The sequence below is a fragment of the Scomber japonicus genome, chromosome 8, assembly GCF_027409825.1.
Source record: "Scomber japonicus isolate fScoJap1 chromosome 8, fScoJap1.pri, whole genome shotgun sequence".
In the NCBI taxonomy this organism is placed as follows: domain Eukaryota; kingdom Metazoa; phylum Chordata; class Actinopteri; order Scombriformes; family Scombridae; genus Scomber; species Scomber japonicus.
The window spans coordinates 18779251-18804633 of record NC_070585.1 but is presented as its reverse complement, the minus strand read 5'-3'; the positions used below and the strand labels follow the sequence as shown (position 1 = coordinate 18804633).

General features: G+C 40.9%; 2 protein-coding genes across 2 annotated transcripts; both read left to right on the top strand.

Moving 5' to 3' along the window:
• The first annotated feature begins 981 nt into the window (after positions 1-981).
• On the top strand, positions 982-15489 carry kdm2ab (lysine (K)-specific demethylase 2Ab). Its single transcript, XM_053323866.1, has 23 exons — positions 982-1162; positions 1606-1643; positions 3361-3499; positions 3725-3803; positions 5023-5069; positions 5303-5481; positions 5729-5835; positions 6245-6338; positions 6570-6723; positions 6816-6931; positions 7633-7759; positions 7859-8139; positions 8298-8375; positions 9118-9378; positions 10007-10135; positions 10254-10340; positions 10485-10709; positions 11110-11139; positions 11454-12490; positions 12671-12834; positions 13183-13329; positions 13516-13731; positions 13843-15489. Exons 2-23 carry the CDS (start codon positions 1611-1613, stop codon positions 14022-14024), a joined length of 3912 nt encoding a protein of 1303 aa, XP_053179841.1. The 5' UTR covers positions 982-1162; positions 1606-1610; the 3' UTR covers positions 14025-15489.
• Positions 15490-16163: 674 nt separating this feature from the next.
• On the top strand, positions 16164-25001 carry ankrd13d (ankyrin repeat domain 13 family, member D). The gene is made up of 16 exons (XM_053323870.1): positions 16164-17007; positions 17095-17230; positions 17327-17451; positions 17596-17641; positions 18378-18521; positions 18716-18905; positions 19224-19290; positions 19790-19871; positions 20111-20172; positions 20272-20402; positions 20825-20982; positions 21362-21475; positions 21698-21873; positions 22108-22187; positions 22577-22810; positions 24462-25001. The coding sequence occupies exons 1-16, from the start codon at positions 16924-16926 to the stop codon at positions 24523-24525; spliced, it is 1893 nt and encodes a 630-aa protein (XP_053179845.1). The 5' UTR covers positions 16164-16923; the 3' UTR covers positions 24526-25001.
• The last annotated feature ends 382 nt before the right edge of the window (positions 25002-25383 follow it).

The window sequence follows — 25383 nt, the reverse complement described above, 5'->3', positions numbered from 1 at the left end:
AGAAAGTGTTATCAGCACAATGAAGCCTACTTAGATTGACCTAACTTGTGTTCAAGGTAGGGCTTTTAATTATAACATTACTACTACTTTGTACTAATATTGTCTTTTTATTGCTTGTGTACTTAACATTTATTGTTCTTTATTATTTCTATTGTTCTTTCTCTTTCTCTCACTTTTTTTTACTGTCCACTTTCCTTGCAGCAAAAATCTGGAAATTTCCCCACTGTGGGACTAATATAGGAATATCTTATCTTATTTTATCTTAACCAGTAACCAGTATACAGTTGCATGTTTTTTCATTTTGGGGGCACGATCAGTTAGAATAGTAATACAATTCAATATTCTCAATAAAATCATAATAAATCTACAGCTGTTTGAGGACCTTTAAGGGGCGCCCCCAGGTAGCAGGGTTATTATACTTAACGAAAACTAAGACTAAAACTAGCAGTGAAAAAGTAATTTCGTTAACTGAAATAAAAATAAAAATAATAGTTAAAAAAAAGAAGAAAACAAAATAAAAACCACAATGCAAAACAAACAGAATTGCAGATCAAATCGGATTTGTCTCTGTTGTTCCAGACCATTTAAACTAAACTATAACCAGTCAAATTCCTCAAAATAAAAATAAAACTACAACTACTTAATCACTTGTTAGACTAACTAAAACTAAACTGGAAAAAAAAAATGAATGAAAATTGAATGAAAAAAAAACTATAATAACCTGCCTAAGTTATCTAATAGTAATGGCCGCCCCTGTTAAACCGTCACACTGGGTAAACAAACCAAGCACACTTTATTATATATTATTATCTGGTTTTAATAGCACATGTTTTGTCCTATCAGAGCGTCTGTATGCAAACCTCTCTGAACAGAGGCTAAACAGGGGGAAGGGGGGCGGGTCCTGAGGCCTTTTCTCTTTTTTCAGGTTTGTGTGTGTGTGTATATGGTGTGTGTGTGTGTGTGTGTGTGTGTTTTGAGCAGCTGAAAATGGCGGCTTGTGCGTCGAACAGCTCTAACTTTATCGCATAATAATAATAATAAACACACACCAACACTGACCGCCGCTGTCACAATAACATGGGCAGAAACTTGACGGAGAGGCCTCACACACTGTAGTTGGGAAACGTTACCTTGACGACCGCGACTGAGTAACAACCAAGAGGTGACGATAAAGAGCTTACAACTGCTAATGTCAGCTAGCGGGCTAGCGTCTGTTGTAGCCGACGACTTATGAAAGGGATTGTCAAATGAGCTAGTTTACGTGAGCCGATAACGCTAGGTAAATAGCGTCAGTTAACAGACACATTTGTCCGGATTATTACTCTTTAAATATACTCCCTGTGGTTGGCATTTGTCTTTATATACTGACGCAAGTTAAACATGAGCGTTTGTCATATTTTGTACGTGTTGCTAATCTTAGCTCGCTGGCTGCAACAACACGCTAGCAGTGCTAACAAACTAGCTAGTTTCTCTACTGAGATAGAGAGAGAGAGGTGTGTTTTCTGTCTGATAACATGTAAAAACACCGTAAAACGCAGTGACACCTATGTGATTCAGAACCAGTGTAATGTAACCCCGCTCATGAAACTTTACCTCTTTTTTTAGAGATTATGGAGGATCCAACACGGTACAGCAAAAGATTGGTGAGTAGCTTCCCGGAACACTACTTTTATGTTTGCAGTGCAACTGTTCAGTGCTTTTCACTCAAATTGTGTGTGTATATGCGTAACGTTAGTCTTTAAAGGAAAATAAAACACTAAGGATAGATAAAAGGATAACGTGCATTTAATCGCAATGATGTCCAGTTTGTGTCCTGTCAGTGGTCTTCCTCCGTTATGTGTGGTAGCCTATCAAACAGTAATGAACCTGTCTAAAGACGTCGGGGTTCAAGAGAAGGTCAAGTTCAGTGTCTAACTGGACACTACTTGTGCTTTGACCTTGCTTCCCCTGCTTGTAAAGTAATTACCATCAGTGGGGTGAAACTTCCTGATGTGTACACAGTGAAGTTTTATTGACACTCGTTAAGAGAATGACAAAGGTAGAGGAGACACTGCTAAATGTTTGTCGTTTGTTGGCTTTTGCTGCTATTTTATAGATTTTGGAAAGCATGTCTAGGCCTATTTGTTGAACACACTAAAACCTTATAAATGCACTCCTACATTTACAACTTAATTGTAATTCATTAATTCCATTTGTTGTTGTTTTTTAATTACTCTACGTTTAAACAGTAGTGTGATTTAGAATTATTTCCTGACAATTATACATGGCTCTGTAGCCCTCAGTTTTTTTTAAATAAGGGGCATCAGAGTTTAAATAATACCACATTTGCGGTAAAGGGATGGGGGTGGGGAGATCTCAGAGCTGGGGTGTTGTGCTTGATCCATCTGTCTAGCCAAGCAGTGTTGCATGGGGTGAATGACATGAGGGGGGGCAAAAGGAGGGGCAGTGTGTGGAAGATTAACCCCCGCTATTGTAATGCTGTATTGTTTGGTTCCCACATGAACTGATTTGGTAGTTGGCTGACTGATCAGCTTGGGTTAATTTGTTGTGATTTCGTCCTTGTCCTGGGTGAATGCATTAGTTTAGTTGCTGTTGGCTCTTCTTGTTCCATTTTACCAAAGACGTGTAGAGAGCTGCTTCCGTGGGTGTCTTAACACCTCATGTCTTAGCGAGTGAAGTGAAGCAGGGTAATTTTGAATGTATTTTATTCAATGTTTCAAAGGGATTATGGATATTTACATATATGCTCAGGTCAAATGCTCTTATTTTGGTTGTGTGAGTAGCAGAGATTTTCTTACAAAGAATAATTTGATTAAAGTGTTAATATTATATCAGTTGTCCACCAGGTTGTTAGTTGGAGCACAATTTATTTAAAAAATAATTGATTTTTTTCATGATGTAACTTTTTATAAACATGTAAGCTTGACAGCAACGTGGCTGATAGGTAATATAACTCAGCTTTGTCCTGATGCTAAAATATCTCTAATGTAGTCAGATGTGGGGCTAGGATTAGGCGTCTTGTGTACTCTGCACACATATTCCCTCTGTTGCTCTTCCTGAGGTTTCTTCAATAAAGGTTATTTGGGGGGAGTTTTTCCTTATCAAGTCAAGGGTCAGAAATAGAGGATGTTGTATTGCAGTACAGATTGTAAAGCCCAGGAGGCAAATATGTGATTAGTGATGTTGCAAGTACAAATAAAATTGACTTTACTCGGCAGAGTTGCACCATTGTAAAAAAAAAAAAAAAAAAAAAAAAAAAAAAGTTAATGCTGACTTGTTGACCTCTTTCTGCAGCTCACTACAAATCAAATTGTTGGTGTCTGATTAAGAGGTTGATAGAAATCTCCTTTTTGTCACCAGCGTACAGGTACGCGGCGCCGTTACCAGGACGATGGGATTTCAGATGATGAAATCGAAGGGAAGCGAACGTTTGACCTGGACGAAAAGTTGCAGTGCTGCAGGTTTGGCTCTGACTTGATCAAACACATGGAGGGCAAAGGTGAGACATCGGCTTGTAATTTGACAGATGTTTTTTGAATAAACTTTCCTTTAAATATTGGATGTCTTCAGAAAATTAAGATGAACACTTTTTTCTTTGTACTATGTTGCTTGGTGATATGTACTAATTTATTGAAAATATTGGTTTTGTAATTTTGTGTCATCTATCCAGTGTAAGTTTGTGTTTTTGATAACTGTCATTGTGTCTGTATGATCTTCTTTCTAGATTTCACATTTGAATACATTCAGAAGGAAGGGCTAAGGGACCCCATTGTCTTTGAGAAAGCTGATGGCCTCGGCATTCAGTAAGTAGCTTACCTTTTTCAGTCATAAATTACCATATTGGCCCAAGAATAAGACAACCCTGATTATACGATGACACCCCCTTTTCTAACTCCTATTTTTGGAAGAAGACATTTTGAAGATGTAAAACACTTTCAGACCCGTCGTGTTGGGACTGTGTCCCTGAGATACCGATAATCATCCCTTTTTCTTTAATAAATGACATGCTTCCATGAAGGCAGAACTAAATCCCACATTTATAATGTAATAGCTTGTCTATCAGTCACATACTCACACTCATCATCTTTGACAGCAGTAATTCTTGGTTACTTGAGGACGATTCTGACCCTGGTCCATTTCTGCAGTAAAGATGTCGGGAGACTCGTTTGACTCGTTTTCAGTCAATATGAATTAATTTCCCCTGCGGCACAAAACACGTTAAACGAGCCTTAGGAAAACTTCTGTAGGTTAAAGTGAGTTAATGAAACACATTCAGGACTGACTAATTACTGCATCTCTTTTGCATGAAATGACTAATTTTTTTTGGAGTTGTGGTAACTTAAGTCATTGTGACAAGGATTTGGAAGATGTGTAAATCTCTCTTACCAACAAAAATGATGCTGAAAGCAGAGAAAAACAATTTCCAAATGTTCAGAAGTGAGGTTTCCATTCAGTTAGTCAGAAAAATATGTGTAATAAGTGTTGTTCAGACAGGATGTACATAATCCACATAAAACATAAAAGTTTTGATCGCATTATTGACTGAATGCTAATGTTGAGGTGAAAGTTTATGTAATATAAATGGAACTGAAGTATGGTAAGTTCTTTTTTATATTACTTTGAATCCATGGTTCTCAAGTTCAGAAAATAAATAAATTAGCAATAAAATAAAGCTGTTTCTGTGAAATGCTTTTTATATAAGGAATTGATCACAGTTTTTAAGAAAATCTGCAGCGAAATCAAACATTTTTGGTCTCAATCACAAAGAACCTCTTGCAAAATCCTGGAGGGACTGAGTATTGAATATACTCACTATCCTAGCAACATTAAGGTGACGAATAACCCATAATCCACTGCACTCTGTAGAAGCTGGTGTTACAACAGCACTCTTTTCCTTAACACCTATATGTTGTTTCAGGCTATAGAGTTTGTTCTTAAAATTAATTAAAAGCGGATGCCAATAAACCTGTTTGACTGTGATTCTTGAGGTAAAAAAATAACATGGAATTATCTCTCCTGCAGAATGCCAGACTCTGATTTCAGCGTGAGTGATGTCAAGTTGTTTGTTGGTAAGTTTCTTGTCAGTGTGCTTATAGAATAAAAGTTTGTGCATTTTGTCCACATAATGTAACATATTAAGTGTAAGAAGGTGTCTTTTAAGGGGTGTTTTTAATATGAAATAATGGGTATTGGGTGAATTTATAATTCCAGTTGGTTTTGAGTCCAATTGAAGTCACAGTCGAAGACAATTGAATTACTGCTCGTTGCCTGAGTTATTGAAGTCCTGTTAATGCTGTTGTAGGTAGTCGACGCATTGTAGATGTGATGGATGTGAACACTCAGAAGGGAATCGAGATGTCAATGGCTCAGTGGCGGCGCTACTATGAGACGCCACCATCAGAAAGAGAGAAACTCTACAATGTCATCAGCCTAGAGTTCAGCCACACCAGACTAGAGAATCTAGTACAACGACCAGCCTCGGTAAGAATACTCACAGTTACCCAAGTGCACGTAGTTTAATGTTATAGAAAAATTCCTTAAAACTAGATCAAATGATATAAAGTTCATTTTATTGTGTGATTATGTATCAATGACATTATGTGGTCCCAGGGTAGTGTAATTTCTCTACATACAGAGAGTATTGTCAGTAATTAGTGACAGGCTGATGTTTGGTTCAGACCTCTTTGAATGTACGTGTTGCAAAATGTTTTTCTTCTTTGTAATCCAGGTGGACCTTATTGACTGGGTGGACAACATGTGGCCCCGCCATCTCAAGGAGAGACAGAGGGACTCCACTAACGCCATCATAGACATGCACTATCCCAAAGTACAGAAGTGAGTACCTCAAGCTGTTAGGGGGAGAAAATCGATACAGCATGGTATGGCAATATTTTGCATGACAATATTGTATCGATACACGGACGACAAATATCAGATCTTTTATTCTAGAAATTGCAAATTAATTTTTTTTTCTTTGGGGACATAATTTGCAGGTGAAAAGTGTAATGAATTGCAACATATCGCAGCATATCGTAATATATGTAAAATCACAATAATATTGTATCGTGGAGCCTCTGGTGATTCCCACCCCTAAAACTGTGCTATATTTTATGCGCTTTAATTTAAGAACAATACTGATTGTTACTACTACTGTACTTTTGATTTCTAAATCCTTAATGCCTTTCTGTTTTTTCTTTTTCTTATTTCTACCTTATGTTTTCCCTCTTTCCTTCACTTCTCACAGGTATTGTCTAATGAGTGTGCAGGGCTGCTTCACAGATTTCCATATCGACTTTGGTGGCACTTCAGTCTGGTACCATGTACTCCGAGGCGGAAAGGTCAGCCTTGGTCTTAATCCCACAAAGTTTTATCAGTTGTAGAGATTAGCTGCTTTAAACTTACTAGTTTCTAGTAAGTTCAGTCGTGCCGACTTAATGAAGGTAAAATGGTGTAACTCTAAATCTTGCTTTTCAACATCCTGTACATGCATATTTATTTATACGGATATTGCTTTATGTCTTTGTTGACCTGATATTGTATACATGATCTTTTACCTGTGACTCCTGCAGGTGTTCTGGTTGATCCCACCCTCACCCCAGAACCTGGAGATGTATGAGAACTGGGTTTTATCAGGAAAACAGGGAGACATCTTCTTGGGGGACAAGTGTCATGACTGTCAGAGGATTGAGCTCAAACAGGGCAACACCTTCTTGATCCCGTCAGGTCTGTCACTGACACAAGCATTGGCTGTTCCCTATTTTAAAAAAACAACAACAACACACACACTGAACCATCCTGTTTCTTGTACATTGTAGGCTGGATCCATGCTGTGTACACCCCAGAGGACACATTGGTGTTTGGGGGAAATTTCCTCCACAGCTTTAACATTCCCATGCAGCTCAACATCTACAGCATTGAGGATCGCACACGGGTGAGAAACACCTCACATTTACTGCACATGTCTCACTTTTGTTACAGTATAGAACTGCACTCCTGACATACCGAGGAAATACTAATAATTAAAAAAACTAGTGTTAGTACCACGGAAGCGTATTGCATTCACTTCCAGGTTTTCTGAGTAATTTATTTTTTGTGTCCAATGTTTTGAATGCCCTTTAAACTCAGAAAAAAAATTAGCCCGAAAAACAGAAAATCAGAAAAAAATTAGCCCGAAAAACCAAGCATGAAAATAAATTACTCTGGAAAACAGAAATAATTACCTCGAAAAACAGACCAAAAAACAAATTACTCAGAAAAAAACGGATTTAAAAAAAACGTTATTCAAGTGAATGCAATACGCTTCCGTACTTTCATAATTTGAATTACGTTTCAAGATTTTTTAACATTATGTTACATGCCTGAATCTGTGTATTCTTATAAACTTCAAGTAAAATCTTACCACCTGTTAAAATAGATGTCATCGAAATCTGATCTTAAATCAGTCTAGATGCCTGAGTGAGTGGGTTGAGGCAAGTTGCATAATGCCAAGTTTCCTCAGTGAACAACTGGGAACTTCAGTCAGACTTATCCACTAGCACAGTAACTAACCATCAGTTACAATAGTATTTCATTAAAATGAGTGGAGAAATGGAGAAATATTTTCCTTAACCTTTTTCTGTCTTTGTCCTCTAGGTGCCAGCAAAGTTCCGCTACCCGTTCTACTATGAGATGTGCTGGTACGTCCTGGAGAGATACCTCTACTGTCTGACTAAAGTCTCCCACCTCACCCCTGAGTTCCAAAAGTACTCCCTAGGCATAGGTGAGGACCAATGAACATCAGAAAACATCGCTGCACTTTATTTGCATTCACACATAAATAAACCGTAACCCTAACCCATCACATCTTTTTTCTTTTCAGGACTGACTGAAGCTGACGTGGAATCAAATGATCACCCCAGGAATGGCGCGTCCAATGGAGTCGACAGTGATGCTGAAAACAAGGATATCAAGGTGAAGGAGGAAGAGGAAATCAAAGAAGAAGAGGAGGAAGTTGAAATTGTCAAACCTCAGCACACACTGACCCCCTTTGAGCTGGAGGGACTGTGGAACCTCTTAGGGAAGCTGGAGGAGCTGCCAGCACACAAAAAGTGTGTCCCAGCAGGGATCAGGAATGCTGCAGCCCTGCTAGAGGACATGAGGGTAGGTGTCAGCTAAGTTTTTTTTGTACAATGGCAGATCTCCTCACAAATAGATCTGACACAGCTTGTCATTAGTTCTTTTAGGCTACTATGCCTTGGTGTAATTTGTCCTTTTTTCTTTTTTGTCGTCTTCCTTTTTTCTCCTCCACTTACATTCAGGCTCTTCTGAAGGAGCATGCCAACGATAACCCCAAGCTGTCCTACACTGGAGAGCCAATTGTCAAGTGGCCCGAAAGGGTAAGTAAAGAACACATTTTCACAGTTCTCCAAAATTACACCACAATTTCATTATCCAGTCCTCTGCTTTGTAAATGCAGCATCAGTGTGTTTTTCCACCGCCTCCTTTCCACCAAGAAATGCATAAAATAACACTACTGTGAAATGTCTTGATGCACTAGAACTACAAAATAATTACGCTCACTCTTAATTATGTAATCTTATTGTATTGTCTTTAAATATGACATTATTTGATGGAAAACGATAATGCCAATTAATCCTATATAAAATACTTTATATTAAGGAGTAGTGCTTAAATCAGTTTAACTTTTTGGTTACTGGTGTTTATCTTTTAGCATACATTTGCAGCACTGGTTATTTTAGCAAATCAGTAAAATGTATGAATTTTTTTTTTTAAGATTTTTTCTGGCATAGACGCCTTTATTTGACAGTAGAGAGACAAGAAATAATGGGAGTGAGAAGGGGGTGTGACATGCAGAAAGGTCCGCAGACCGGGACTCAAACCGGGGTCCCACGTATATGGCATGCGCTCTTAAATACTCGACCACCTGCACGCCAAATGTGAATTTTTACTTCAGCTACTATTTGATTATTTTACAAATATTGTTTTTACATTTTTCTTTTTGTTCATTCAAATTTTAAAAAATGATTAAACGCTTCATTCCTACTCTTCAAAACAAGGCTAGACACAACTCTTGACTTCTTTTTTTTTTTGCCTTTTCTGCTGCTGTCTCTTGTACAGCCGTCATGGTACCAGCCTCCCACACCTCCTCCCCCTGTGATTTACCGTCCCCGCTTGGGCCCCACCCTCCACAAGCCTCTGGGTCAGAAATCCACCAAACGCTCCTCCATCTCTGCCCTGAGGCGCAGACGGGTGAGGTGCAAGCGCTGTGCCGCCTGCTGCAGGAAGGAGTGCGGCACGTGCCAGTACTGCCACGACATGAGGAAGTTTGGCGGCCCTGGACGCATGAAGAAGAGCTGTATCATGAGACAGTGTCTAGCAGTAAGTTGTAATACCCATTATTGCTTCTGTGTGTGACAGATTGATGAGCTGGGCAGCAGCCAAGACTGTCCATCTGTCTGTGTGTGCTGTATGTTACTCAAATCTGTGTTTATGACTGACTTATTCTAAATGTTTCTTGATACTTATCAGTGCAACCAAATTGTATTCATGTCTTTAGTTTGAATTTTTAAATTTTGACATAAAAAAGCAGCACTTATAGGGATTGGCACACAGGCTGACTGTGCCAAATAATATGTAGTCAAACGGCTGTCCACTTGGTGCTGCTCAGCTCGCCTGTGGTGCCTATGTGTCTGCTGGCTCAGTGTGGTGGTAAACCTGCAGCCCCATTTTTTTAGAGAAAAACAGCTGCCATTTACATGGCCATCTAACAGTTCAGGACTTTGCCATCCAGGGTGTAGAACCCAAAATACGCCCACACGCGGGTTCTCAGATGACTTGGTGTTGTGATTTTCTGGTCAGGACGGCTCTGCAGACTGCAGCCTACATTTCAAACAAATCATTACAGCTTGAATATGGACTTTCTTTTCAACCCAGGTTCTAACAAATGTGTTATTCTGTATTTGTATCAGACAGTGCTAAGTGGAAAAATTACCCTCTCTTTCTCTAGCCGGCCTTGCCGAACACAGCACGATGTGCCATATGTGGAGAAGGAGAATCAGAGGAGTCGAACCCAAGTGCTCACACGCTTATGGAGTGCTCTGTCTGCTCCCAGATTGCTCATCGTCAATGCATTAAGGTGAGTATAGCAAAGTATACACTGAATCCATCACACAAATGCTGTGTAGTTGGTTTTGCTGTTTACATTTCCAGTTTGCTGGTTGCTGTTTCAAACTCTGAGCTCTTCTCTTTGTTAGGAACCTGGTGAGGGGAAGGTTAATAAGGATTTGCCAAGCTGCTGGGAATGTCCCAAATGTTACCAAGGCAAAGACTCCGCGTCAGAGGTACCAAATACACATTATCTATATCTGTCCTTGGTTTACTCAAACTATTGGACACTTTTTCCACTCTTTATTACCATTTTACAATGTGGTTGATGCTGAAATTACAATGACACCTGCCATCTCTTCATGTCCCTGTCACACCAGTCTTCCAGTGATGAGGAAAGTGGTGAGTCGGAGGGCTCAACCTCTTTGCCACCGTCCAAACTTGCATATCGGGAAGGCATTGGTGTAAGCGAAAGGGTGAGACGAACGAGACGTGGCAGACCCCCAGCACGACAGATAGCACCGCCACCCTCTCAGAGACTGCTACTGCAGCATCAACAGAACCGCAAACGAGCAAATGCACTGGAGCTCAGACTCAAGAAGAGGGTAAGAGAGAGGGAAGATATCTTGGAACCTTTTTTTACTGTATTTAAAAGCATCAATGACACAAATACAGCAGCAACAGACAACCCATTCATGGGTTCAACGTAATTGGCCAGAAACAACAACTGCTGCCAGCTTCATTGGTTAATTAGTTTTCATTGATTCATTCATTTACTTTGACTTACTACTTTTTAAAATGATACCTTTTTTTTTAAAGATTTTTGCAACAATTCCTACATATCTACATATCTGAAAGTTTTGAATGCTTGAACATCTTCGATATTTGAATGCAGTGAAAATTATTTTGGCCATGATAATGATGGTGATAGTGAAAATCTGATAACATGACAGACAGACCGAATTTGATACCTCATTTCCCCAACTTCTTTTCCTCTCATTGCAGATAAAACTGGAACGCAGTAAGATCTTAGCGGTAAGCAAAGCACTTATTTCTGGTGTGTTTCTGTGTTATATAATACTACACTGGCTATTTAGTATTGTTCTAAGTAGTAGTTTTCTATAAGCAAGTTAGTGAGTCAAAGATGCATTATAGCTATTATGATTATTTTTGTAAATATAAATGATAGATGATTAGTAATTATGACAAAAAGCCTTAATACTGTTTCAATAATAAATGGACTGTTTATAATAGCATTTAGAGTATGTTGTAGGACTGGGTTCAGTATTTGAATTTTGCATGATCTTACTCTCATTTGTCAACTTATTGGTCCTTTTACCTCTCAACAGAAACAGTCGTCTCTAGATCGTTCTCCCAGGCTGCTGAGCTCCAGACTATTGTCCCGGCTACGCTCTCCAACCAGCAGACTATCTCAGGGCAGAAGCCGAAGCACCACCTGGGCTAGTGGCTCCTCTTACCACAGCTCTCCAGGAGGGTCTGGTTCCTTCCAGCAGCAGCAGTCTTCCATAGGTCTGGTACTTGAGTCGACGGGTGAGCCCCGCAGAGGGAGGGGAAGAGGGGTGAGGCTGCGAGGTGGAGGAGCAGGAAGAGGAATCATAGGTGGTCGAAGCCATGGAGAGTTGGAGGAGGACAGTGAGGACAGCAGCAGCAGCAGCTCCAACAGCAGCAGCAGCAGCGACGATGACGAGGAAGAGGAAAGGGGGCAGAACAACGGGAGGGGAGGCGATAAAGAGAACCAGCCGCAATCGAGGCAAGGGGGACGGAGAACCAAAGAAAGAGAAGAGGAAGAGAGTGAGGCAGCCAACCAAAATGGTGCAGAGGAGGAGGATGAGGAGGAGATGGAGCAGGACAGTCAAATGGTTGACAAAGACGGCTCATATCTTAAAGTGACACTCCAAAGGCCGACTAGGGCCAAGAGAGACCCGTCAGCCATTGTCCCCAAATTAGAGGCTATCGCCTCTCAAACTGCCGCTTCCACAATACACAACCCAACTAGACCCCTCGCCAGACCGCCCATCAGAAATCGGTTTCCCGATCAACACTCCAGTAGGCACGCACCACCACTCACTCGCAGTAAACACACAGACACTCGGCCCTCCCACCCAGAGAGGCTGGACGCCTCTAAAAGAGCGAGGCTGAGCCGACCGGCTAAACTAAGCAATGGTGCCTCCTCTTCTTCATCCACTGAGCTTCCTCATCTCCGCATCCCACTTTCAGCCTTGCAGGAGGGTGGGAGCGAGGCAGACAGGGATAGCAGTGGGAGTGGGCCGGGCTGTGAGAGGGAGGTGTGGGTTTCTGTCTTCCGCTACTTAAGTCGAGCAGATCTCTGCGTTTGCATGGCTGTCTGCAAGAACTGGTACAAATGGTAAGCCCTTTAAAAAAATTGCAAACCCAGTAGTGAAATAATGTTATATAATGACATGTAACCCTGTGCTTTGTATTTACTTTTTTTCACACAGTATAACTACACGGTCTAAGTTATTATATCTCTCTGCAGACAGACAGTAGGAAAATGTTTCCTTCATGAGTATTTGTTCATCTGTAGGTGCTTGGACAAGCGGCTCTGGTCGCGCATTGACCTGAGCATCAAGCGCACCATCAGTCCTCAGGCCCTAACAGGCATCATAAAGAGACAGCCAGTCACACTCGATCTCTCCTGGACCAATATCTCCAAAAAACAGCTCAACTGGCTTGTTGGCCGCCTGCCTGGTAAATGCGCGCGCCACACACACACACACACACACACACACACACACACACACAATATAACACCCTTTCTCTTTCTTTCTGTCAAACAATCTATGGATTTCCACAATAGCCAAGACTTGATGATCAAATCAATGAATTCAGTAAAATATAGAAATCGATGAATGTAAAAAAAATATGTATGTTTGTCTTTCTGTAGTTATTTATTCATTTAATTGTTTTTTTCATTACGTCTTTGAGTTTTTGAACAATGTGCTGTGCTCTCTGTAAAACCTTACTGAGGTGATTAACACAGACGGTGATCACACTACATTTCAGTCTTCATTTTTGTTTTGTCTTGTTTTGTTTTAGGACTGAAGGATCTGATGCTGTCAGGTTGCTGCTGGTCATCTATTTCAGCTCTCTGCTCCTCTAGTTGCCCCCTCCTCCGTTCTCTGGACCTGCGGTATGCAGATGGGGTCAAAGACTCTCAGATCAGGGACTTAGTTACCCCACCAGGTGAGAAAAGAGTAGTCTCAGTGCCTTCAGTTTGATCAAGTGGGTACATGATATTAGCAGTAGTTAAGCAGTAGTATATCTACACACTTTGTCTTCTTTGTTTTTCCTTACGTTCTAACTGTCTTCTCAAACGGTTTCTTTTGTTTTCCTCTTCCTTGCCTTTTTCCTAATGAATCCTGTGTTCAGGCTGTGACAATCGCAGCCAGCTGCGGACCATGCAATGTCTGCGACTAGCTGGCCTGGACATCAGCGACTCCACTCTACGCCTGGTGATCCGCCACATGCCCCACTTAACAAAACTGGACCTTTCCCACTGCAACAGCCTTACAGACCACTCCATCAACCTGCTGACTGCAGTGGGCTCGTCCACCCGAAACACACTCGCAGAGCTCAACCTGGGAGGTGAGAGATTGATGCAAATATGAACACACACACACACGCACACACACACACACACACACTGTATTTGTTTTCACTAGTATTGATATGTCTTTGTCTCTGCTTCTTTCCCAGGTTGCAGTAAATTGACAGACACGTGTCTCAAGTATCTGCGACGCCTGTCTTGCATATCACTGCTCGACCTGCGAGGCTGTAAAGGAGTCTCCCGCAAGGCCTGTGAGGCCTTCATCTCTGACCTGTCAGTCAACACACTCTACTGCCTATCAGATGAAAAACTGATCCAGAGGATATCCTAAGCACCTGCCCCCTCTGGTATCAGAGGTGGTGGAGGTGGGGGGTGGTGGATCCTAATGTGAATCTGTGTGACACAAAAGGACCCAGAAAGGCAGGGAAGTTCACATGCACCTGTGTCATGTAAAAGCAGGGGTGGGGTCTTTAATGGGGGGGCACTTATTCACTTAACTGGTGTTGGGGAAAGGGGGTTGTCACGGCTGGAACTGTTTCTTTTCAATGTACATTTTTTCCCCCCATGTACCTACAAAAAAAAAAAAAAAAAAGAGACTCAGGAGCTTTTTGGTTTTTTTTCTGATGTTGTGTGAAAAAGCAGAATATTCTTTTTTTTTATATCGCCAGAAATGGGAGAGAATAAGCAGTTAACAATAAGCTGCATTAGACTACACATCCATTGGGTAACTGCTTTATAACAAAGCTGGCTTAAATCATCCTTGGCTTAAATCATTTTGACTCCCAACACAAACTCCTGCCTTGCAAATACAATTGGTAAAGACTTTTAAGTTTCATACTTTGGGGGAATAACTTTTGTTTTGCTGATCCCCATAAACTCACTTATCAGCTACATTTAGGTGCTTCTTACATGTTGGATTGTCTTTTGTCACATTTGAGAACAACAGTTGAATCATTTTGTGGAATCACCGGCTGATATCTCCTTTTTTAAGACTCATGCTTTATGCACAAAATCTATGCGTTGAGATTTTTTTTAAGACGACTAAAAGGTGAGCTGTTAAAGTGAAATTCAGTAACGGCCTGTTTACCAGCTGTGTGTTAAGCTTGAAAAAGACATTTGGGTGCAACTTTCCAGTGGTATGTGTGATAAAAGTAGACGTGAACATAAAAGGATAATGTGTGAAAAGTCAATCAACTGACAACAAGACCTCACCCCAACAAGGGCAGGTTGCATTAAGTGTTTGGGGTAAGCCAAGGATTACTTGTCAGATAAATGGTGCATTTTCAAACAACCGTTAGACTTCAGGTGCTATTATTTCAGAATTCCTCTTGCTTTGTTTTTTTTGTACAGAGACAACATTTAGAGCAAAAGTATTAATATTCTAGGCGAAAACTGCTCCCCCACCCCTCTTTGATACACATTTTTTGTTTATTGTCATGGATGAAAATGTGAGCATCTACTTTTCACTGAATTTCATGACCTTGTCCAATTCAATGTAGATTTTTTTTTTGGGGCGGGGGGCATTGCTTATTTCTTTGTTCCCTTCAAGTATAGTGGTTCTGTATCAAAGGTCCTGGCCATATCCCTTCAAATGAATATAAATATATAAATATATACTTTTGTGTAAATGTGTTTTCCTCTTTTAGATTATCAAAACGGGAATCCTGTAGCATTGTAATTATTTTCAGAAGTGTTTTTCACTTTATGTTATTTGTGTTATTTTTCAAGAAAAATAAAAAAAATGATAAACAATGGGCAACCTCTATTCTTACAGGTAGTGGGAAGTATTCTACAGTGTGTCCACAGTCAGTTTGTGCAAAAATGCTTCTTCAGCAGTCTGGGTTAGTCATATCAAGTGGATATCTGCCACATCTGAAGTCTTTGTAGCTTCAAATTATCGTCTTTGTGTTTCCCTGTTTAGCTGTAGTGGAAATATAGTACAAAAAAAGCAACGCCCATCACTTATCTTCATTATGTGTTTATAATGTGTCCTCTAATAGTCAGTATGAACAGAAGGAATGATTGTGGCAATAACATTATGAAAAAAAAAAACCCTAACCCTTTGGATATTGATTTGGGCACGTGACTGTTTTAAGACAGACTCTAAATATTGTGAACCCATCAGTATGTCAACTGCGCTTCAACTTAATTAACCTATGGGGATCTTCAATTGTTTTGTGACATTCAATTCATTATCATGAGACAAAAGCAGCAAATCATGTTTTAATTAAAACAAAGCAGATAAACAGATAATTAGTCGACTAATTGAATAATCAAGGAATCGACTGTATCTGTAGTTATTCTGGCCTGTTATTGTGACTGCAGACCAGCTGAAGCATCAGCTCCTCCCTGGCTCCACCCAGCTCTTCTCTATAACCTGGAAATGAAGCTACGCCTGCATAAATATATAAATAAATAGGCAAACAACGCCGCAACATTTTTCTTCATCTTAACAAAGCTGGGGTTTTTTCCTCCACACACATTGATAGCACATTTACAGCAGACTTGACCACAGGTGTGATGTGTGGTGTAACCAAGAAGGGTTGAGTGTTATCTACAGCAGCTGTCCCCAACATCGGATTGAAGTGGAGTGACCTGGATGTGAAACTGGAATAATAAAGGCCGCATCTCTCTTTATTTTGAGCCTTGCCTTATAAACAGGGGATGGTCGCAGCGGCAGCAGCGGGGTAGCTAGGCAACTTTATCAGCCGGCAATTTCGCTCATATTTTTTCTCGTCGAGGACATTTACCATTGTGTTGTGTGTGTGTGTGTGTGTGGCGGGGGGATGTGCAGGTGTGCAGCTGTGCATTGTTAGCTGTATTAAGTTTTTTTTTTCTGCGTGGTGCAGAATGAAGCACAGGTGCCGACAGGAGCAGGAAACAATGTTGTTATTAGCCAGCTAGCTAACGTTAGCCCCGCTAGCTGTTACCACATCAAATTAGTGGGCTGAGTTAGCCAGACTAACTCAGCCCACTAATTTAAATAGACACACACAACATACCAGTTTGCTGACTGTCTAACGATAGCTTTTTTGGATATATTTGCTTACTGACAAGTTTTGCCAGTGAAACATTTTCCGTTTTCTACTGTGTTAAGTGAGCTAGCTGCCCAGCCAGCTGTGCCGATCAGCACTGAAGCTGCGGTTGCTGTGGTGTCTCTGTCATCTGTTGTCTTATTGCAAACATATTGTAGCTTTACTGTCGCTTTAACTGTCAAACGGACGACAACCATGGCTCAAGAAGCGTTTCCTCTGCATGCTCTGGTCTGGAACAATCAGTATCTGGAGCTAGACAGAGAGCTGCAGAAGAAAGAGGTGAGCAGGGAGGTGTGTTTAGCAGCTGCTGGTTTATTGTGTCGCACTGCATTGCGCTGACGCTGCTTGTGTGTGCTGGTCCTGCAGCAGGATGTGGAGCGCCTGGATCCGAGAGGGCGCAGCCCACTGGAGCTAGCTGTGTGTCTGGGCCACCTAGAGTCAACCCGAGTGCTGCTCAGACACTCTGCAGACCCGACACATTGCAACGCACAGGGCTGGACCAGTGAGTGCTCTGTTTTGGCTTTCAGTTTCATGTCTTGAGGCTGCTGATCAGTCAACAAAGCAAACAGCTGCTGTTAAACGTGAATGTATGTCTCAGTTCTGCAGGAGGCAGTGAGCACTGGGGACCCTGAGCTTGTTCAGCTGGTGCTTCAGTACAGAGATTTCAAGCGTGCCACTGAGAGACTGGCAGGCATCCCAGAACTGCTCAGCAAACTAAGACAGGTAGCACAGCCACACAGTGGGTCATTTGATGATGTTCAGCTCTGGGTCTGAAACTCTACTTGTTGCACAGAGAAACACAGATGCTCAAAGCTTAAATAAAGGTTTCTGGAAAGTTTTTTTCTTAGCTTTTTTCTTCTCTTTTAGGCGCGGGACTTCTACGTGGAAATGAAGTGGGAGTTCACTAGTTGGGGTGAGTGTTTTATTAATGTGTTTTTGTTGTGTGTTTTTTTTTTTACAGTGGCCTGAGAGCTTAACACACTGCAACTTAGGAAAACATGTAACTAGACAAAACACAAGAAAACATCCTCATCAAGTTGTTAACATATAGGTGTAACACATCTGGATATGTGATCACAATGTTAAAATAAACCCCCCAAAAAGCCTCACTGTATGGAAGAGACTGGGATCATCCTTTTCTGTTTAAGGCAAATTCAGGCCCATTGTCACAGATGCCTGATCCAGTTATTTGAGTCAGTATTGGACCAATGTCCAATATTGGTGTCAGTACATCTCTACTTATAAGTGTCCTCTGGTAACATTTCCATTGTGCTGTCTGAATTTGCAGCACGCTTTCTTCAAGCTATTTGTTGACAAATTGATTACAATGTTTTGTTAATTTGCTTGTGTTTGTATAATGCATGTGTTTTATTAAGTGGCTGTGGGTTTGAACTCTCAGGGCCACCGTAGTTCACTAAGTTCCGTTTCAGCACCACAGCAGTTGAACAGCTCCTGCTGCAGTAGCTGTCGCTCAGCAGTGTTTGAAGGCTATGACAGATTCAGACAAACACATTTATCTGTTAACAAGAAATGACTCAGTTATAGTATGTGTGTATTGAGCATGACACAAATGTAGTTAGTGATATTTAGAAGTTTTCCGGGAAAATTTTTAATCTTCCTGTAAATCTGTGTTTCCTCCCTCAACTCAGTTCCCTTAGTGTCTAAAGTGTGTCCCAGTGACGTCTACCGGGTGTGGAAGAGTGGCTCGTGTCTACGTGTGGACACCACCCTCCTGGGCTTCGAACACATGACCTGGCTGAAAGGACGACGCAGCTATATCTTCAAAGGCGGGGGTTTGTATGCTCCTGGATTCAGCGTCACTTGTTCACATACAGAGACTTGGTAGACGTGCAGCTCAACCGGCACTTTTCTCATAAAGACTTGACCTGGACCTGCCCTGAAATACTTTTCCAGTGTTATGATGAATGCAGAAATACCATACTTCAAGTCAGTCATTAGTTCAGTCACTGCCATCCCATTCTCTTAGATGATGGGGCTGTGGTGATGGAAGTGGACCATGAGAAGCAAGTGGTGTACACAGAGCCTCTTGTGTTGTCCCCTCGTGACGCGCCCTCCCTGCTGGCAGCCATGCAGCCGTCACAGGAGAACACGGCCCAGAGACTCACATCACCCATCGTCTCCACACATCTCAACACGCGCAACATTGCCTTCGAACGGTAGCAAACACACACTGCAGACACAGACACAGAACAGAATCATTTTACCAGCATGCAGAGGTGATTTTGTTTGAGTTCCTGAAAGCCGTGTGCATCTCCTGATTCAAATATGCTTGGATGAAACTATAAGCTGTCACCAAATGTTGTTTTGTGGAGCTGTCAACAGTTCCTCACTTCATTTAATGTAACCTTAGGCCACCTACCTGGTTCAAACCCGAGTCATAAAATGAACGCTTGTGATATTTTAGCATGAAAATTGTTAAATTGAAATATCAAAAAAAAATACCATAAGCCTTCGTCCCTTTTTTTCATTTTCAGGAATAAGTCGGGAATCTGGGGATGGCGCTCTGAGAAGAGTGAGGTGGTCAGTGGATATGAAGCCAAGGTACCTGACTGCTAAGCCAATCAAATTTTTGGAAATGATTCTTAATATAGGCTTTAATTTATTTCTAGTAACAAGGTATGCTGAACCATGCAGCCAAGACAATTTGACAGTTCCTGATAATTGACAGTACATTTGTCAGTGACCACAAATTATCCGTTAATGTCTGAATTTTCCTTTTAAGCCACACACAGTATAGACAGTGTGATTGTATACATTTAATAGATGTCACACTGGGGTCTAATAAAATCTTGGTCACGATCTCTGTTGGATACAATTTTGGGGATGTCAGAATATGATATGATATTGCAAACAAAACTGCTGTACGTAGATAAAGATAAACCAGGGAGGGATTTTGATCTTTACACTTAAAGCCAGTTTAAACCTCCTGCTGTGCACAAAAAAATTAAATGTTTTTATGATCCTTAAAGTTTTGAATGAAACTTTACTAAAACTAAGTGTTAAAACAGTGTGCTTTTCCTTTATGTATTGATGTGTGCAGGTTTACAGTGCTACCAATGTGGAGCTGGTGACTCGGTCAAGGACGGAGCATCTATCAGACCAAGACAAGTCAAGGAGCAAAGGTGAACACACAAACACCCTAACACATTCACATTCGTAGTGGTGGTAATGTAATGATATTTGGCACGTCACCTCAAAATAATTTTTAGGCCTAAAAATAACTATTTAAAGTATATTGTTTCCTTTTGACACATGATACACTTGCATTACATGACATTTTATGCTACGCTTTGGATGAGACAAAATATGATTAATTTTCAGTGCAGGTTGATAATGCTCTCTCTACATTATTCCCCCTCAGGCTCAAAGACTCCTCTGCAGTCCTTCCTGGGAATTGCTGAGCAGCATACAGCTCACAATGGGGTAAGAATCTCCACAGTGCCTTCGTGCCAAATCCACCCACACCACCTGCAGCCTCCTTTGATGAACAGCGTCACATATGAATCTCTTTCTTTCTGTCAGAGTAATGTGTCCCAGTGCGCCAGCCCTCACAACCCCACAGCCATCACAGCGGAGGAATACTTCAACCCAGAGTTTAACCTGAATGGCCGAGACATCGGACGTCCTGTTGAGCTGACCAGCAAAGTCCAGAGGTATGACTGAGCCATGGCAACAAACACGGCCATGCATAGAAAGCTGCTGCACTCAATAGCTTTTTTGATGCGTTTTTATCAGTACTGGGCAAGCTACTAGTAAAGTGTAGTGAACTAAGCTATACAGGTCAGAGTGGCGGTGGTGTCATGTACTGATCCTCAGCAGTTTGATTTCAGTCTGTAGCAGAAAGCTCCACTGTGCTTGAGCTTCAGAAATGATTGATGGAAAAATGTAGCTTGTCTATACGATACCGCATTACTTCAATAAAAGAGCTTTGCTGCTGAAAAGCTGTTTAATTCAGAAAACCGACACGCTACTAAGGAATGCAGTAACGCTGCTACTCCTCAACACTGGTCTTTGTCTTACCGTCAACTGTGTCTTTCTTTCTCCTCCCCTCTGTCCATCTCTCTGTTGTCTCCAGGTTTAAAGCGACCCTGTGGTTGAGTGAATCTCACCCTCTGTCCCTGGCCGAGCAGGTGACGCCCATCATCGACCTCATGGCCATCTCCAATGCCCACTTTGCAAAACTGCGTGATTTCATCACTTTGCGCTTGCCACCAGGCTTCCCGGTCAAGATAGGTGAGTGTGAGGAGTCGGTTTTTAACACGCCCCCTTGTGGAACAGTTCACTGATTCCCCACCAGCTCCAGTAGTACAGCTGTAGCTTTTCATTATGTTATGACCAAAATAATGAGGACATAAAGTTATTTTTCCTGGTTCTTCGTTCCTGGTTTGTGCCATTGCACCTTAGCATTCATCATTCTTCCTGTATGGTTTCATCTCCCTGTCCACTGTTGCTACAGGGATAATAAACTGAATCTCCCAAAATGAAAGAAACTCTTATTGTCCAGCTCTTGTCCAGCGTCTTTGTTTTTTGCTACATGAAGAATTAAGTATTTGTTGCTACTTGACCTAATTACACCTTCTGACTGAATCAAACTCTCTGTCTGTCCCTCCAGAGATTCCTCTGTTTCACGTGTTGAACGCCAGAGTGACCTTCAGTAACCTCTGCGGCTGTGACGAGCCGGTTAGCTCGGTGACGGTTCACCAACCGGAGGGCTCTGAAGAAACCGGTAACAATCCATTCACACATACACCAGTTGTTAAAATAACATTGATGTGAATGTTTTTCAGTGGCTGCTTACAGTGACCTGTAATGAGCAGAAATCTAAAACTAATATTTGTGTTTTGATTTGAGGATCGAAAATTTGCTTAAATTGTGAGTTATTTCCAAAGTGAGTTTGTAAAGATAATTCATTTGCAGGTTCAGTAATGTTATATTATCTTTACAACAGGTCAGTGTCCCTCCGCTCCCTTCCACTGTGAGGTGGACCCCTCGGTGTTTGAGCCCCCGCCAGACTACACTACTCTTGGTCCGGGCCGCAGTGAACCAATGAGGGACGAGGATGACAACTTGTTGCAGTTTGCCATCCAGCAGAGCCTTCTGGATGCTGGCACAGAGAGTGACCAGGTCTGAGCACACCGCCTCACAGTTACCGGGCTCAGTCAGAGATTTAATATACATGAAAAATGCTGTTTGTGGCTCTTTGTTTCTATTTTTCCTTTCTTTTTGAGCTGAAATATGCCTCAATAAATAAAGTAACAAAATTCACCTTGAAGATTCTCTTTATATCTGAAGCCACTTGCTAAACTCCACTTTCTCTTTCACACATTCATGTATGTTCTTTTTTTGTTTTGTTTTTAGGTGACCATCTGGGAGGCTCTTACCAACAGCCGTCCGGTGCCCCCGTCTCCACTGTATGAAGAAGACTCTCAGCTGGAGAGGTGAACTAACTTTTGTATTGTGTAAAAACAAAAAGGACAAATATTCAATCAAAAACATGTGAAGATGTTGTCATCTAAGCATATTAGTTTAGCTTTGCTTTGATTTGCTTAGTACAATGTATCCTTACACAAGATGAAGTATTTATAGTTGTGACTGCAAAACCATTGAGGTTCAATTCATGCCAGCTTGTCTTTTATTTAGGAAGACCTCTGGCATTTGTAATAATTTAATTAAACATCTCTGAATAGAACTCAGTGATTAGCTCTTTCTCATGGGAACAGTTCATCCCAGTCATCCTGTAATGAAGCCCAGCAGTGAAACTTCTAAGATGCCTTTCTTTTGTTTAACGATATTTCAGTTCTTTCCTCTTTAATTATATCTCTAACAGGGCGATCCAGGAGTCTCTGTCCATCTCACTGGCCAGCAGAGAGGGAGACGACATGTCCGACCCCAGCCAGCCCTCCTCTGTCTCCCCGTTGGACCCGGGTGCCAATTCCCCGCTCTCTTACAACACAGCCACGGATCCACGGTTATCGGGGCAATTCGGTGTGGCAAGCAGCTTCGACGAGCAGTTACGTATGGCCATGGAGCTGTCATGCCGGGAACAGGAGGAGATAGACAGGTGAGGCAGACAGATAACTGACTCTTGGCAAGAAAGCAAACAAGGATTTGCTCAAATGACCCTAACCCTAACCCTAATCCTTATTCTTTTAATAGGAACTAAATGAATCATTCCACATTTGGATAACTTCTCAGCCACAGTTATTCTCTTCTCTTTTACTGTAGTCCTTTTTATTTTGTTTCCTTTTCACTACAAGTGTGCACACAGTTAGTGCTGCAGTGTGTTCTTGCATTTCAATCTGCTGTGGCTCAGTTGGGTTTGTTTTTTGCAGAGCATCAGAATCTCACCCAGTGTCTTTAAGTTACTTTTCCAGTTTAATTGATAGCTGTGTAAATGAATGAATATGAAAGACAATCTGTTACAGTGAGATGTCGAGGGGGGTATTCCAGGTAGGAGGTTCAACAAACTCTGAGTCTAACCCTGAACTCAACTCTGAGTATGTTCACCTTGAGTTTAGCGCGAGCACAACGGCAATAAAAAGCCATCATCAATGGAGCCCCGATACCTTGATTCACCATGGCAACTATTGAGAAAAAAAGATTGTTACGTCACCTCACTGTAACTGGAGCTCCTCCTGCAGGCCAATGCCTAAGTTTTAATGCACCATACAGGTGAAAAAGTGTTGTAACACAATTGGAAGCAGCTAAAAATGAAATGGAAAAAAAAAATTAAGAAAATTCAAATTAAGGCACATTTTGCTGTGCTGTGATTGTACCTCACTTTGATTTTATTCATAGTTGACGTAGGCTATTAAAGTAAATATTAATTCAGTGGCTATTTCAACATGTAAGTTAAACCCCCAATAGAAAGCTATTTAAGACAATGTCCTCTCATCTAATATCCTGCTTAGTAGATTAACATTTTACACTATTTTAACACTTTTATTGAACACAATTTTACTTATTATACATATTGGAGTAATTGATTTTAAGACTAAAATGTGACAATGTGTACATAATATTAAATAAAATACTTCCTAAAAATAAGATCAACAAGAAGGCAGATATGGCCGGAGAATGTTAAGAAATGATTGAGTGTAATGAACAGTGATACCATTCTAACAGATGAAAGCACATCCAATTGAGCCCTGAATACATCTCCTGACATAAGGCATTGCGAATTAATTCTGCCTCGATATCTATCGGATTGCGAAGAAATGGACAACCCATGTCTTGCAGCTTGCTTCAGGTAGGAGGAGACAGGTTCAAACTCAGGGTTTCTTAAAGAAAACCTGCTCACTGGCAGGTTATGTTCACAAAGTCACCAGTTACCATGGTGACTGACTCAGTTTCAGTTACCTCTCTTTCTGGAACGTATAGCACAGAGTTTTCCTCATCTCAGGGTTAACTTACTCTGAGTTTTCCACATAACCCACTTTCTGGAATTTCCCCCAGGAATCAGTGCCATTGTGTTTCAATCAAGGCATAATATCAAAACAACATGCTGAAACTGCTGCATGTAACTGCCCCTGCACCCAGTAATAACATCTGGTCACTTGGCACTATAAAGATGTTGAGATACTCCAGTATAACCACTTAAGCAAATTGAAACTGATAAGAGGAAATGCTAAAAAAGACAGAGGATCAAATTATTCTGTATACAGTTTTAAATCAAAGTTAATTCATGCCAAAAGTCCCTGTTTTCTTCACAGGAAGCATAAGGAGGAAGAGGACGAGCTGGAGAGGATCCTGCAGCTGTCACTCACCGAGAAGTAATGTCACGTCAACGGCGACGGAGGCGGGTCTTCAATGGACAACAATCCTCTTAATTTATTCAGTTTTTATTTTTTAAATCCAGAGATATTAAGTTATTACAGATGTTTTATGTATCTCTTTCTCATATGAAGGCTGCTACAAGAGTGTGTATAGGACCAAAACAAACAATGTGAGTGTGAGTGAAACAGGTGGAAGGGGTAAGGAAAGGGAGGAACAGGTACTCTGAAACACACTACAGTGAAGGAGGAAACAAAAGGGAGAGTCTTTGTTTTTCATTTTTTATTGAATATTTTTCACAGTCTTGCTGTCTTTATTGAGTGATGAATGATCCTTAAACTTTAAACCTATTATATGATACTGATGAAAAATTAAAATATACAATCTTAATGGAATAACTTACAGAAATATGATTATAACATTTGAAACATTTATGTTGGCTTACTCCTATGTGTGGAAAAATAAAGAATAATGATTCTCCTGGATTACAGTGTGTTAGTCTTTTAATGCTTGTGATCAAAGGAACAAACATAGTAATCACATGTGAGATGTTTTTTATCTTTACAGTTTATTTTGTACTCAAACAATGAACAATAATTGTAATATGTATCACGTATTGCTCATTCAGTGTTAGTGTATGTATATATATATATATAATGTCCATTATTCCACAGGAATTAAGCAAAAAGGAAAACTTGATCGTCTTCAAAGCTGTGAGACACAAACAGTATGAACTATGTACTTTGAACTAGATTTGATTACAATATGGCTTCAAATACACAAAGAGCTCTTATCTACAGCTATCTGCTTTACAACATGATTAAACGTTGACTTACAGACTAATGCAGTAAACTTGCATGT